Raw genomic sequence first — 14,745 nt, 5'->3', positions numbered from 1 at the left:
AACACTTGAGAGCTACAGAGAGCTCAATATTATTGCCAAGGGTCAAGTGTCCAGCAAAGTGCTACCCATGGAGACATAATCACATTGCTTTATCATCAGGGCACGCACCATTAAAGGAATTTTCCAGGAATAATCCCTTGTGGTACATCTACTTGAAGCAATTTCATATGTATTTATTCAATTGAATTATTTATGTTATTCGTAATGAAAAGAAACTCCAAACAGCATTGGTTCCATCACGTCTTCCTTTGCTTTCATTTGGTTTACCGCATGTGACTATTTTTATGCAAATGAGGTTATGATGACATTAAACATTTTCTACTGATTTTCCAAGAACAAATATGTTCTCTCCATATGCCACAGTCTTCTTTTCCCTGCATCCATCCTCAAAGCTCTGTTGGCTGATCAGAATTTCTTCTAAATTAACTAAAGGGACATGCCATCTGTAATACTGATGAGCCTGTCTCCCTCTGCAGTGCACACGTGGCTCTCCCATTAATACCTGAATTTAGTCCATTCCACCCATTCCACCAGAAGCCTGATTTATACCCCCCAGCTCTTACGAGGCTGTAAATCTCACCTTATTACGAAAGCACCATGGTTCTCTCCTACTGCCACTTGGAGAATGTTTACTTTACTCACAAACCAAGAATAAGGAAGAACTCCATACGTAAACAGGCGTTGTGATTGCAAAGGCATTCGCCTCTATTGATTATTCTCAGAGCTGAGAAACAAATGTTTGCTGTACTGCAAGTATTTCACGTAACTATCTGTCCACTGAACGAACTGAATCGGAGTGGAATTTGGCAAGCTGCCTAAAGCAAGCCTGTATAAACTGGCTTGGGCTTTCTTGTAGGGTGCACCCGTGCCCATGTAGATGCCTGGAGGCAAGTATAGAATGGGTTGGTTTCAACTCTGCACTGCTGGAGTGAGGAGGCAATGGACTAAGCAGACAGGATAATCCCCTAGAAACACAAAGGTTTTAAATATCAACTCTCAAGTCCCCAGTAACAATGTGAGGATTTCTGAATATTAGATGAGATAAGCTAGTCCCTCCTGTACTTCTCATCTGTCTACAATCCTTAGTTAAACTATCAAAGGCCAACAGAAGCAAGAACAGCCACTATTGTAAACCTCAACATTGGTTTGATTCAAACTACTAAGTTGAGAATCCCATGTCCCACAGTTGCATCTACATCTGGGGAATATGAACCTGGGACTCAGTGACCCTGGAGGTTGTAAACAGGCGACAGAGCAGATCCATATGCATAAATAGGAAAAGGTTGACACTGTTCTATCCACTGGTTTCAAATTCTCCGTGAAAGAAACTGAAACTTGTCCAGAAAGCTCTCTAGAAAGAAACAGAGGGGAATCTTGACTGAAACTTTGTTTTAAATGCATTTCAGGTGAGAATACTTTCAAGTTCCATGAAAAGACTGAATTAACTTTGCCAATTTATAACCTTTGGAGCTGGCATTGCCTCTAAAAGAAGTGGAAATTATTTCTTACACAGTTGTCTCAAGAGCATCCATTTCTTTTCTTTTATTTTTTGAGGCAGAATCTCACTGTGTTCCAGGCTGCAGTGCAGCGGCATGATCTCGGCTCACTGTAACCATCTTCTCCCAGGTTCAAGTGATTCTCCTGCCTCAGCCTCCTGAGTAGCTGGGATTACAGGCACCCACCACCATGCCCAGCTAATTTTTTTATCTTTAGTAGAGACAGGTTTTCATATATTGACCAGGCTGGTCTTGAACTCCTAACCTCAAGTGATCTGCCCATCTCAGCCTCCCAAAGTGCTAGAATTACAGGCATAAAATGTATTCTTTAATATTCAGTCCTTTTCAAGGAAAAATTACTTCAATATGTGGACAGAATCAACTTGTGGAAAGAGGAAAAACATAGATTATACTTCTTTTTTTCTTCGGGTCTGACTAATACAGAGGAAGCAGAAGCAGGAGGTAACTGATCTCAACCCTCCAGCTTTCACAAAATCTCCTGGGCCCTCAGAACATCCTTAGTGAGGGGTGAGCTTTCCTAAGTATGTTGGCTGTGGGGAATTCACAGATGCCCCTTCTGATCCAGGCCCAGGAAGAGCCTTATGAAGGAACATACCCTCCCAGACTCACCATCACCCTGGCGTCTGTCTCCAGCTGGACCCTCTCGATTTCTGTGCTGATTTGGGGACAAGGAAATGCCCACTGCCCTAGATTTAAGTTTTCTATGTAAGTGCAAGGCCAAAAATATCTTATCACTTTTCAGTAGACATTTTCCTGAAGATCTTGTCATTTAACCCAGGGTGTTTTAAAGGTAAGGGGTATGGCCAGGTGTGGTGGCTTGGGCCTGTAGCCCCAGCTTTTTGGCAGAACAAGGCAAGAGGATCACTTAAGGTCAGGAGTTCAAGATCAGCCTGGGTAACATAAGGAGATCCAATCTCTATGAAATATTTAAAAAGCTAGGCAATTGTGTGCACCTGTAGTCCCAGCTACTTGGGAGGCTGAGGTAGGAGGATCACTTGCCCAGTAGTTTGAGACTGTAGTGAGCTATGATACCAATGATCTCTAGCCTGGGCAACAGAGGGAGGCCCTGACTCTTTAAAAAATGGATAACAGTATATGTGATGAAGATTCCTTAAAAAATAACTGAAGCTTGCTGATATGGTTTGGCTGTGTCCCGGGGGAGACCCAGTGGGAGGTAATTTAATCATGGAGGCATTTACCCTCATGCTGTTCTCATGATAGTGAGTTCTCACAAGATCTGATGGCTTTGTGAGGGGACTTTCCCCCTTTTGCTTGATACTTCTCCTTCCTGCTGCCATGTGGAGAAGAATGTGTTTGCTTCCCCTTCCACCATAATTGTCAGTTTCCTGAGGCATCCTCAGCCATGCTAATCTGTGAGTCAATTAAACCTCTTTGCTTTATAAATTACCCAGTCTTGGGTATGTCTTTATCAGCAGCATGAGAATGAACTAATACACTCACACTTGCTGATCAAATGTTAATAACTACATGAGGAAAGCTTAGACTAATGCCTAAGCCTTAGTGTATTATAAGTATATAAACCAGGCGTCCCCAAACTACGGCCCGTGGGCCACGAGGTCCCCTGAGGCCATTTATCCGGCCCCCCGCCGCACTTCAGGAAGGGGCACCCCTTTCATTGGTGGTCAGTGAGAGGAGCACAGTATGTGGCGGCCCTCCAACGGTCTGAGGGACAGTGAACTGGCCCCCTGTGTAAAAAGTTTGGGGACGCCTGATATAAACGTACCTATTTCTGTGTTGGCTTAGGGACAAGGGAATGCCTATTGCCCTAGATTTAAGGTTTTCATGTTAGTGCAAGGCTAAAGGTATCATATCACTTTTCAGTAGATATTTTCTCGAAGATTCTGTCATTTAATTCAAAGTGTTTTAAAGATAAGGGGTATGGCCAGGTGTGATGGCTTGTACCTGAAATGTATATTATTGCATAAAATGTATTTATATATACATTTCTATACATTTCATGTGAAAAATTTAATCCCGACACTAATACTATAAAGTAGATATGATTACATAACCACTTTACCTATGGGGAAACTGAGGCACAGAGAAGTTAAGCAACTTGTCCAAGGTCACACAGCTAGAAAGAGACAAAGCTGAGATTGGAATTTCAATTTCTGAATGTAGGCTTTTAACCTTTATGTATAGCTTTCTCATGAAGGTTTTTAAGTGGCCCATATATCTTCTTCAGATCTAGGGAATCCACAAAAGTGAGAGGAATATTCACTCATATATATTGCAGGAATCATATCTCCCTCACACATTAGAGGAAATGGCACCCAACTTCCATATTCTACTCTTCCATCCCATTGCTGGGTGAAGACCAGCTTTAGCAAATAAAGTTCCTCCTCAGTATAAACTCCATGGTAAGACCTTTCCTAGCCCAAAAAAATTATACAATTTTTCCTTCCATGTTTTATTTTTTTTTAAATGCTGTATGCCTTAAAGAGGATTTCAACCGTATTATGCTACATACTAGGGCCATCACAAGCAACAGCTGCTCAAATTCAACATAAAACTCCTTTGGAATTTTGGTAGCTTTGCAAGGGTTAAAAAGTACCAGGAGAAGAAAACTAAAGATGCAAACCCACACACACACACACACACACACACCCGTGCCCCGACACACAAGACTCCCCAGATAGATTGTCTACTTTCTGTACGACTCAGAATTTCTTTTCCTTCTGGCAACCCCAGCATAGAACAGAAGGTTCCATTCCGCAGACATGGGTTAGGCGCTTGATGTGGGGACATCCACAGACTTTGAAGACATACACAGAGCTGGGTTTTAATCCAGGTCCTGGCACTTATTAGCTGTGTGACCTCAGGTAAGTTGCTTAACGTCTCCACAGCCACCTTGTCTCATTTATAAAAGAAGAGATGGGAACAGTTACTTCAGAGAGCAGTTAAATTTAAATGATATCAATAAAACATGCTGTACAGTGACAAAAACATAAAAGGTAGTCAATAAAAGGGAAAAATTATTGTGGTAACTCAGGGACACTCCTAAGCATGCAGCTATTTATTATTAGTATTCATTGGACAGCTACTCTGAGTGCCCATGTGGGTCTGTGAAAAAAGAAAGTTTAACATAGAATTGTTGGCCCTTTAAAAGATAATACATATAATATGTAAGTATAATACATAAATATATTTATACACATATGCATTCACACTCGTGTACATACACATTTCTGTTACCCAAGATGGAGTGCAGTGGCACGATCATAGCTCCCTGTAGCCCTGGACTCCTGGGCTCAAGCAATTCCCCCACTTCAACCTCTCCAGCAGCTGGGACTACAGGCACATGCTACGATATCCAGCTTATTATTTTTAAAAAATTTTTAGTAGAGACAGGTCTTGCTGTGTCACCCAGGCTGGTCTCAAACTCCTGACCTCCAGAGATCTTCTTGCCTCAGGCTCCCAAAGTGTTGTAATTACAGGAATGAGCCCCCACACCCCGCTGGACTCTTGACGTTAAGGCACTTTCACTCTATATGAAAACCGATCTGTGAGACACAGGGTACCTATTGTTAGAGGAATGATTCATATAAAAAAGACTCCATCACAGCTACTATAATCAGATGTGTCCTTTTCACAGTGGAGGGAAACCTGAGTTGCATATTGAGCCATGAGTAGATTCGCTCCACTCATTCATTATAAGACCAGGACTCGCATACTCATATGAGTCACATGCACACAGACTCAACCTAAAATACCCACAGGAGTTGGATGATTCTCAGATATCCATGGTCAGCCCAGACATCATTCCTGACCTCCAGACCACAGCATGCATCTGTCCACTGGACATGACATGAGGATGGTTCACTGGGGCATCATTCCATCTGCATCCCAAGCAGACATGGTCGGGATAAAATGGGTTAGGATTTGCTGTGATGAAGGAAAGAGGAGACTTTCTGAGTGAAGCAAAAGGAATTCCAAAGAAACCTGACATCAGGATTTATAAGCAAGAGGCCAAAGGAGAAATTGAAGATAACAGCAGTAGAAACTGCTCATAAATTACCTCCATGGTTTGAGAGGAGAAAGCATATCATAAAATTGGTGCAGGGATCTCAGCAGTGGCTTTAATAAGCACAGACAGATTTCTGTGGTCCCTCTCTCATAGAACGAGATAATTAGAAAAGCAGATCATTACTATGCCACAATGTGATATAGAATGGTGTATCTCAGAAAAAAAAGTCAAGGGCTTAGAAAGCCTTGCCCAGCTTCTGGTGTCACCAAGAGTTATGTTCTTACAAACACATAGCCAAATCATGAATAAAGCAGGACAGATCATGTCCTGTGGTTACTCAAGAAAATCAAAACTATGGGGACCCCTGGACAAGCAGAGCTGCTACTTTCCTTACAAAACATGAACCCCTGCAGGATTCTCTCTTCCAGATAATGAGATCACTTCCACTCCATCTCCCAAGCTAACACATCCACTTCATCTATATCGAATTAGTTGCCTCGTTCTGCTAATTCTCTCTAGGATTTTTTTGAATCCAGTTCTTCCACCTTATCCCTGCTTGGGACTTAGTTTGTTACAGAAAAGCAACTGTATAAAAGTAGCATAAGTGAGCTGACACTTTGCCACTGCACTCCAGCCTGCTGCCTGACAGAGAGAGACTCTGCCTCAAAAAAAAAAAAAGTAGCATAATAAAAAAAAAGTGCTCACTGTATTATTAAAAGCACCCCTCTTCTCTCTTTGGCAATATCTAGCACACCGTTGGCACTCAATAAATGCTGGTAACCATGACTTGTATTTAGCCATCCGGTTACCAGCCTCCATCTTCTCCATTCCATCCTCCACATTTCTGCCACAGTTACCATTATTGTTAAAAAAGAAAGAAAGAAAGAAAGAAAGAAAGAAAGAAAGAAAGAAAGAAAGAAAGAAAGAAAGAAAGAAAGAAAGAAAAAATAAATTATAATAATAATACCATCTTGCCTCTAATCCTTTATTGGCATCTACTGAAAATGTGGAAAGCCCCACCCAGTGTTGGAACATGAGGCACTTCCCAGCCTGGCTTCCTCCTTCTACTCCACATTTTTCTTACACAATTCGCTCTCGAAACTACTCTCTAGCAAAAAGTTTTCCATTTTCCCTAATCCCCAAATCCAAGAACTTTCCCCTGAGCCACAGAGTATGTGGAATTGCAATTCCTTTCTTGAAGGGCTTTTGGTTTTTTTCCTGCAGTTGATAGTTGCTTTGCTTTATCACAAACTGAGCTATTTATCACTGCACTTGCTGTTCTCTTTCTCAAATGCCCTGCCTCCACGTTAGAAGAAAAACTCCTGCTTGCCAATAAGATCAAGGTCACCTTCTGCCTTTCCCAGAAGGGCTCATGCCTTTATCTTACTTCCTAAGGCCCTCTAAAAGTGACCAAAAGGACTATAAATAGCCACCAGCTTCTCCTGCTCTCTTTGAAGTCCTCGGGGGCCAAGATGCCTTGCTCTTGTCCAAACTGCAGGCACAGTGCCTGTCAGATTGGCGACTTTAGTCAAACAACCATTTTTAGCGATTTCTACAAAACCAAGAAAGGAAAAGAAAAAGAAGAAAAAAGAAATACAGACCAAAAGAACACCACAGAGAAAATAAACCTACATATATACAAAAAGCATAAATTGTAACATATTTAGCACCTCCAAATAAGAGAAAGAGAATGGTTGTTTATAAGATTATTTTGAAAAAGCTGTTTTCTAAAAACAGGGAAAGATCTTTGAAATGAAAGATACAAACTTAAACCATATTCCAAAATAAACTCTATAAGGATGGAAGGGTGAAATATAAAAGAATCATAGAAAAGCAACACAAAACAGAATAGAATATTTATAAGTATTCTGCAGAATAATATCTTTTTACACTTTAAAGTAGGGAAGAAATGAAAATGGAAAGATTGACAGTTTGGGATTCATACAAGTTTAAAATATCTGTCCAGTGGAAGAAAAAAAATCATGGAGTAAAAATAAAATGGAAAACAGCATTTTGGAATTCATTTGCCTGAAATATGACAAATAAATGGTTAATCTCACTGCTACCTAAACATTCATTCATATTTATAAGAAAAACAATTTTCTCAAGTGTAATATAGCCATAAAACAGTAAAAATTAAAGCAACTTGAGGTTCTGTTTAAAATTGCAGTGAAATTAGCCTACTTAAAGCTTCTCAAAAACTTGTGAGAGCTGTTTGGGGCTTAACAAAAAGGATCCTACTCACTGGAGGATGATTCTCTGGAGGAAGGAAACTGCTCTGCAGAAGAGCTGCTTCTACAGGCAAAGGCCTTGCAGCCCTTTGATGGTGGGGATTAATTTGCAATTAAGAGAGGTTAATTTGGTTACTTTTACTGTGGAGCTCAGAATTTACAACTGTCCCTTTGGTTACTGCTTATGGCCTATGGGCAAGCCCTTAAATTCATCTCAAAATTCACCTTCAAATTTACCCAACACTTAGTGATCCGGATAATATAAAAAACAAATGGGATCACATCATTCAAGCTAGTTCTGCAGCTTGTTCGTCTACTGTATTTTCATCCCACAAGTTTTGCATTTTTTTCATATTGGTTTATATTTATTGTTTAATTGAAATTTTCTTAAAACATATATGGTCTCCTTCAACTTCTGTAACCTCCATGTTGCTAATTAACAATCATTATGTTACTATTTCTTGATGTGTAATTTTAGACATTTTCGATTGATTTCCTTTTATTGAAGATGTAGATTTCTTTTTCTTACATTACCCACATCTCACATACACATTTCACCTCCTCCTTCTTCCAATAATTATACCATACTTTGGGTTTAAATCAATATGCAATATTTATATTTATATGACTACAATATATTGTTCAGAGCTGAGCTATAGAGCATATGGAAGTACAGTTTGTTTATTGAAGAGCTTTTGTTTTTTCTGTAGTTATTGCTTTGCTTTTTAACAAGCTGTTTTGTGCCTATCAGTAATATGGTTGGGATCTGTGTCTCGCCAAATCTCAGGTTGAAAAGTAATTCCCAGTGTGAGAGGTAGGGCCTAATGGGAGGCATCTGGATCATGGGGTGGATCCCCATAAATGGCTTAGTGCCATCCTCTTGATAATGTGTGAGTTCACATGAGATCTGGTTGTTTAAAAGTGTGTGGTATCTCCCACTCTCTCTCTCTTTTGCTCCCCCATTGCCATTCGATAGGCTGGCTCACCCTTTGGCTTCAGCCACGACTGTAAGCTTCCTGAGACCTCATCAGAAGCCAAGCAGATGCCAAGCACCATGCTTCCTGGACAGCCTGCAGAAAAGTGAGCTAATTAAACATCTTTTATTTATAAATTACCCAGTCTCAGGTATTCCTTTATAACAACACAATGGCCTAATACAATCAGTAAACAGTCCCAAACTTTTTGAAAGAGGAGTGAAGAAAAACATTAATGCAGTCAAAAACACTAGGCAATCACACAATTTTGCCCCTTCACACCTGCTTTAGAGACATACCTCCTGGAGCCCTGCATCCTCCTGCATCCACAGGAGGTTCTAGGAGGTTTATCTCTAAAGATGTGGGAATAATTGATCTCTTGGCCTGCTACATGGCTGTCACCCTAAAATGTTATCCTGGAGCATCTCTTCAACATCTTCCTTACTTCACTCCTTTGTTTTGCTGGAGCATGTGCTTGAACAGCTTTCTCAGAACAGATTCCAAGAAGGTAAAATTGTTAAGAACCTATTTATGCAATGGGTTTACTTTGCATTTGCTCCTGGCCCAAATTATTCTATAGACGACTGTAAGAATTCTAAATTGAACGTTGTTTTTTTCTCTCAAAATTATTTAAGCATTCTTCCATTGTCTTCTAGTTTTTAACACTTCTACAAAGAAATCTAATGCCAACTATATGTAATCTGCACTTACTCCCTGAAAGCTTTTAGGACATTTTCTTCATCCAAGTTGTTTTGAAATTTTACATTTACATTTCTGGATGTGAGTTTAGCTTTTTTCTTTTCATAAATTATGTAGGAACTGGGTAGATCTTTTAATCTGAAAGTTCACATCCTACGGTTCTGGGAAGTTTTCTTGCCTCATTTGTTTGATGACTTTCTTCTCTCTGTTCTCTCTGATTTTCCCATTAGTGGATGTTGAACCTACTAGACTGATCTAATTTCTTTTGATCTTTCCTCTCCTACTTTTCATCTCTTTTTTTTCTTCTGTATGTTAGAATATTTCTCAATGCTGTCTTCCGACTCTTTATTTATTTATTTCTACTTAATTTTTGTTTTATTAGAGGTAGGGTCTTGCTATGTTGCCCAAGCTGGATTCTAACTCCTAGGCTCAAGCGATCCTCCTATCACAGCCTTCTGAGTAGCTAGGACTACAGGTCTAACTAACTTTTAACTTTTAAAATTTGTTTTTTATTCTGTGACTTTTTTTTTTTTTGAGGCAGAGTCTTACTCTGTTGCCCAGGCTGGGGTACAGTGGTGCAATTTCAGCTCACTGCAACCTCTGTCTCCCCAGTTCAAGCGATTCTCCTGCCTCAGCCTCCCAAGTAGCTGGGATTACAGGCATGCGCCATCACGCCCATTAATGTTTTTGTATTTTTAGTAGAGATGGAGTTTCACCATGTTGGCCAGGCTGGACTCAAACTCCTGACCTCAAAGGATCCGCCCACCTTGGGCTCTCAAAGTGCTGGAAATACAGGCATGAGCCACCACACCTGGCCTTATGATTATTATCTTAATATATCTATTTACTCTTGGTTTATAAAGAAAACAAAACATTCTATGACCTCCTAAGTCATTCATTATAACTTTAAAGTTTATTGTTTCTGTTTACCATTTTCTGTTGTTGTTGTTAACATCTGTTATAACAAAGATTCTGCTGAGATGTCAAGTGATCCTGCCTTTCTTTTCTTATTTTTTCAGTAGGATTGCCTTACATAAAAGGATGAAGCCTTACAACAGGCATGTTATACTAATAGTTAACGAGCAGAACCCAGCCATTTTGGGGGTACCCCTAGCTGTCAGATCTATCAGCCCTTTCCTTAGGCTGAAAAATTTTCTCTAAGTGGATTCTTCAAAACTCTTGCTTACAGGAGTAAGAGAGGGGTAATGGAGCTGGAAAGTCATCCCTCTTCATAGTAAGAGAGGGGTAATGGAGCCTTGTTATCCTCTGTCCAAGGTCACCTCTATGAACCACAGTTAATCTTCTCCAGGGAGTCAACCTCCCATATTGCGCCAGATGAGCAAGGGCAGTCGCTGGCTGTGCACAGCTGAAGAAAGGATCTGGGGACATACCTGCTAACGGCATCCCTTCTGCTCAAATCCCTCTCCAGCCACCAGAAACACCTGTCCCCTGCCATTCCTGAGTCTCTGGGGCTCCTGGTTACACTGTATTCGTCTGGTCTCACCACCCCCACCCACCTCATGTGGGAGGTTGGGCCTCAGCTTCACCACGCTTACTCTGTCATTTACCATTAGCCATCCTGTTTCCATTTTCCAAAATTTTGTACACGTCTCTTTTCCGATCATCACCTGACCTGTTTTTTTCTCTCTATTCCTTTGCTATCATTTTAGTAGGGTTTCAGGAAGGTTGACATGTAAATGGTATGTTCAAGCCATCATGCTATGCCACACAGCAATGTTGGGGTATGGGCTCTTCCCTGAGTATGCCGCTTTACTGTTCCTTGTACCCACCCCCCAACCAAGTGCGCTTCTTCTGTTCCCCTGCCTGGTCCACCCTTATCCCTCTCCTAATTTCAATTTTCCTTTTTTTTTTTCTTTTTTGAGACAGAGTCTCGCTCTGTCACCCAGGCTGGAGTGCAGGGGCACAATCTCAGCTCACTACAAACCTCCACCTGCCAGTTTCAAGCGATTCTCCTGTCTCAGCCTTCCAAGTAGCTGGGACCACAGGCACGTGCCACCATGCCCAGCTACTGTTTTTGTATTTTTTAGTAGAGACAGAGTTTCACCACATTGGCCAGGCTGGTCTCAAACTCCTGACCTCAGGTGATCTGCCCACCTCAGCCTCCCAAAATGCTGGGATTACAGGCATGAGCCACCACACCTGGCTCCCCAGTCTTCAATTTTCTATCTCTTAATGATCCTTCAGGCATTATCTCAAACAAACATTTTTCTCAGACCTGCCCTGCACATCTTGCGTGAGTGTCTAGCGGGCACATACCTTGTGCTATACTGACCTGCTTGTATATCTGTCTTCCCCACCTAGACAAGAAGTAAGTAGGCAAGGACTGGGCTTCATGAAATGGTCTAGCTCTAGTGTGGGGAAAACCATCTGGCACATGATAATACTTGTTCAACCGGCTCATTTCTAGTAATCTCGTTTTGGAGGCATTTTCACTCTCACAGAAGTACAAAAAAACAGGGCCATGTTTATTTGCCAATGTCCGAATAAGAAAGGCTAATCAGAGAGCATCAGACAGATGTTTCAGAGAGCAAAAGTCCAGGGACACAAAATAGCTTCCAGCAGGGGTGAGGTATGTTTCTAGTGATTCTAAATGAATATGCTTATTTGGTAGAGAGAGACACTTAACAGGTTTCTTAGCTAATGCTGCAAATTTAAATCCATTTAAGATAATTTTCTTTATCTTGAACCTATTTTTCTCAGTAACCGAGACACATAACTGATTTGTAAAAAATTCATTTGATAAATAAATAATCTACTTCAAGCAAGGACCGCTCTGAATAGAAAAAGAGAGACGATACAAACCTAGTAGAAAAATGGAGAATCTGTTTGAGAAGCCAAGGTGGAGGGAAAACATGGGAGCTTTCTCTCCACCATCTTGACACTATGTCCAGCCTCTTTTGTCTATTTTATAAGCAGGAAATAAGTAATTCTTAAATCTGAGAGCACAGAACAAACATCTCTCATGATCCAACCAAAATGCACACAGTTTCTAGACAGTGTCTCACTCTCTTGCCTAGGCTGGAATGCAGTGGCACTATGGCGGCTTATTGCAGCCTCAACCCCCCAGGCTCAGGTGACCCTCGGACTCCAGAGGAACTGGGACTATAGGAAAGCACCTGGCTAACTTACGGTTTTTGTAGATGCAATGCTTTGCCATGTTGCCCAGGCTGATCAACTCCTGGGCTCAAGTGATCTTCCCAAAGTGCTAGGATTATAGATGTGAGCCACTGTACTCAGCCCCAAGCTTTTCAAAAGGCAAGAATTTCATACAAAAAAAGTGTAAGTTGAAACAATAACCTATCAGGTGTTTTTTACATGCTAGTACTCAGTCTTGGAAGGGTCTAGTAAAATTCTAATAAGAGTAGAATTACTATAGATTTTCTGGAGGAAAATATTATAATATGCATCAAAAATCTCCAAAAATATCCCACTACTATACAACTTTAGAAGTGTGGATTTGGCCATGGGTCACGCCTGTAATCCCAGCACTTTGGAAGGACGGGGTGGGCGGAGAGACCAGCCTGACCAACATGGAGAAACCCTGTTTCTAGTAAAAATACAAAATTAGCTGGGTGTGGTGGCACATGCCTGTAATCCCAGCTACTTGGGAGGCAGATGCAGGAGAATCACTTGAACCTGGGAGGTAGAGGTTGTGGTAAGCTGAGATCGCACCATTGCGCTCCAGCCTGGGCGAAAAGAGCGAAACTCCGTATCAAAAAAAAAAAAAAAAAAGTATGGATTCAGAAAATAAATATCAAATCAAATATAAATATCAAATGTAAAGATATGACTGAAATAATATTCAATAGAATCTTATATATAATAATGAAAAATTAAAAATAACCTAAATTTTCAAGAATGGAAACGAACATTATTAATAACATCAGAAAATACTCATGACTTAGTGTTAAATAAGTGATATATCATCCACTCATAATCTGCATAGAAAATAGACTCAAAGACAGTATACTAAAACTTCAATAGCTGCTGTCCCCAAATGATGAGATCATGGTGATTTTTTTTTTTAGAAAAATGCAAATCAAAACCATAATGAGATATCTGTTCAACCAATCATAAAGGCCTAAAGGACTAAAAAGTCCAAAGAAATGACAGACACTGGAGAGGCTGCAGAGAAAAGGGAACGGTTATACACTGCTCGTGAGAATGTCAATAGTTCAGCCATTCTAGAAAGCAGTTTGGTGATACTTCAAAGAGCTCAAAGCAGAACCATTTGATCCAGCAATCCCATTATTGGGCATGTACCCAAAGGAATATAAATTGTTCTACCATAAAGAAACATGGACAGGTATGTTCATTACAGCACTATTCACCATAGCAAAGAAATGGAATCAACCTAAATGCCCATCGACAGTAGACCAGATAAAAAAATGTAGCACATATACACCATGGAATACTATGCAGCCATAAAAAAGAATCCCATCGTGTCCTTTGCAGCAACATGGATGGAGTTAGAGGCAATTATCCTAAGCAAACAAACTCAGGAACAGAAAGCCAAATACCACAGTCCTCACTTACAGGTGGGAGCTGAACACTGAGTACACATGGGCATGAAGAGGGGAAGGACAGACATGGGGCCTACTTGAAGGTGGAGGGAGGAGGGTGAGAATCAAGAAACTACCTATTGGGTGCTATGCTTATTTGGGTGATGAAATCATGTGTACACCAAAGCCCTGTGGCATGCAATTCACCTATATCACAAATCTAAATGTTCCCCTGACCATAAAATAAACATTAAAATAATAATAATAAATAAAATACAATATAAAGCTTTTTGTAATAAGGCCCTTTCTATATGTTTCTGGAACACTTTTACAACAACTTAACTTTTTTATTTAGCTAATCTTTCATAAGCAACAGGAGTATTAAGTTTATTTATTGATGAGGAAAATAAAAACTCCCCTAACAGCTACAAATAACAATGGAAAGTATCACAGACTTCGGGTCTACACCCACTCTTACCACCCATCACTCTCCCCGAATGACTGAACCCGAACTTACTTGGTGGGACGATAATCCGGAATGGAACGGTCCAGTGAAATTTTTTCACTGAGGTAGGAATTGTAGCCATATTTCTCATGGGGCCCCTTGGCCTTCTCTTCCTCAGCAGGGGAAAGAGTAGCCGGGAGGCCCCCTTTGCCCCGCCCACCATAACCTTCGATGAGCCCAAGGGATTTTGATAAGCCTAGAAAAAGCGGGAGAAAAGAATTATTAGAAAACCACCATACGAGGATGTATCACTCAATCTCCACTATAGCTTCAATACACATTTTAACATTACCTGGCAAAGAAAAAAA

At 40.6% G+C, this 14,745-nt stretch overlaps 1 protein-coding gene across 2 annotated transcripts in view; it reads right to left on the bottom strand.

Moving 5' to 3' along the window:
* The window catches only part of GALNT17 (polypeptide N-acetylgalactosaminyltransferase 17), a 531,829-nt gene that overhangs the window by 336,542 nt on the left and 180,542 nt on the right, over positions 1–14,745 (bottom strand). For both annotated transcript variants that reach the window (XM_074390325.1, XM_003934099.4), the window contains exon 2: positions 14,450–14,633. In XM_074390325.1, coding sequence (XP_074246426.1) covers positions 14,450–14,633 — 184 coding nt within the window. The remainder of the gene's footprint in view (positions 1–14,449; positions 14,634–14,745) is intronic.

This window comes from Saimiri boliviensis, chromosome 20 (assembly GCF_048565385.1).
Source record: "Saimiri boliviensis isolate mSaiBol1 chromosome 20, mSaiBol1.pri, whole genome shotgun sequence".
Taxonomy (NCBI): domain Eukaryota; kingdom Metazoa; phylum Chordata; class Mammalia; order Primates; family Cebidae; genus Saimiri; species Saimiri boliviensis.
Note: the sequence above shows the minus strand (reverse complement) of the source record. Positions and strands in the feature narration are given on the sequence as shown.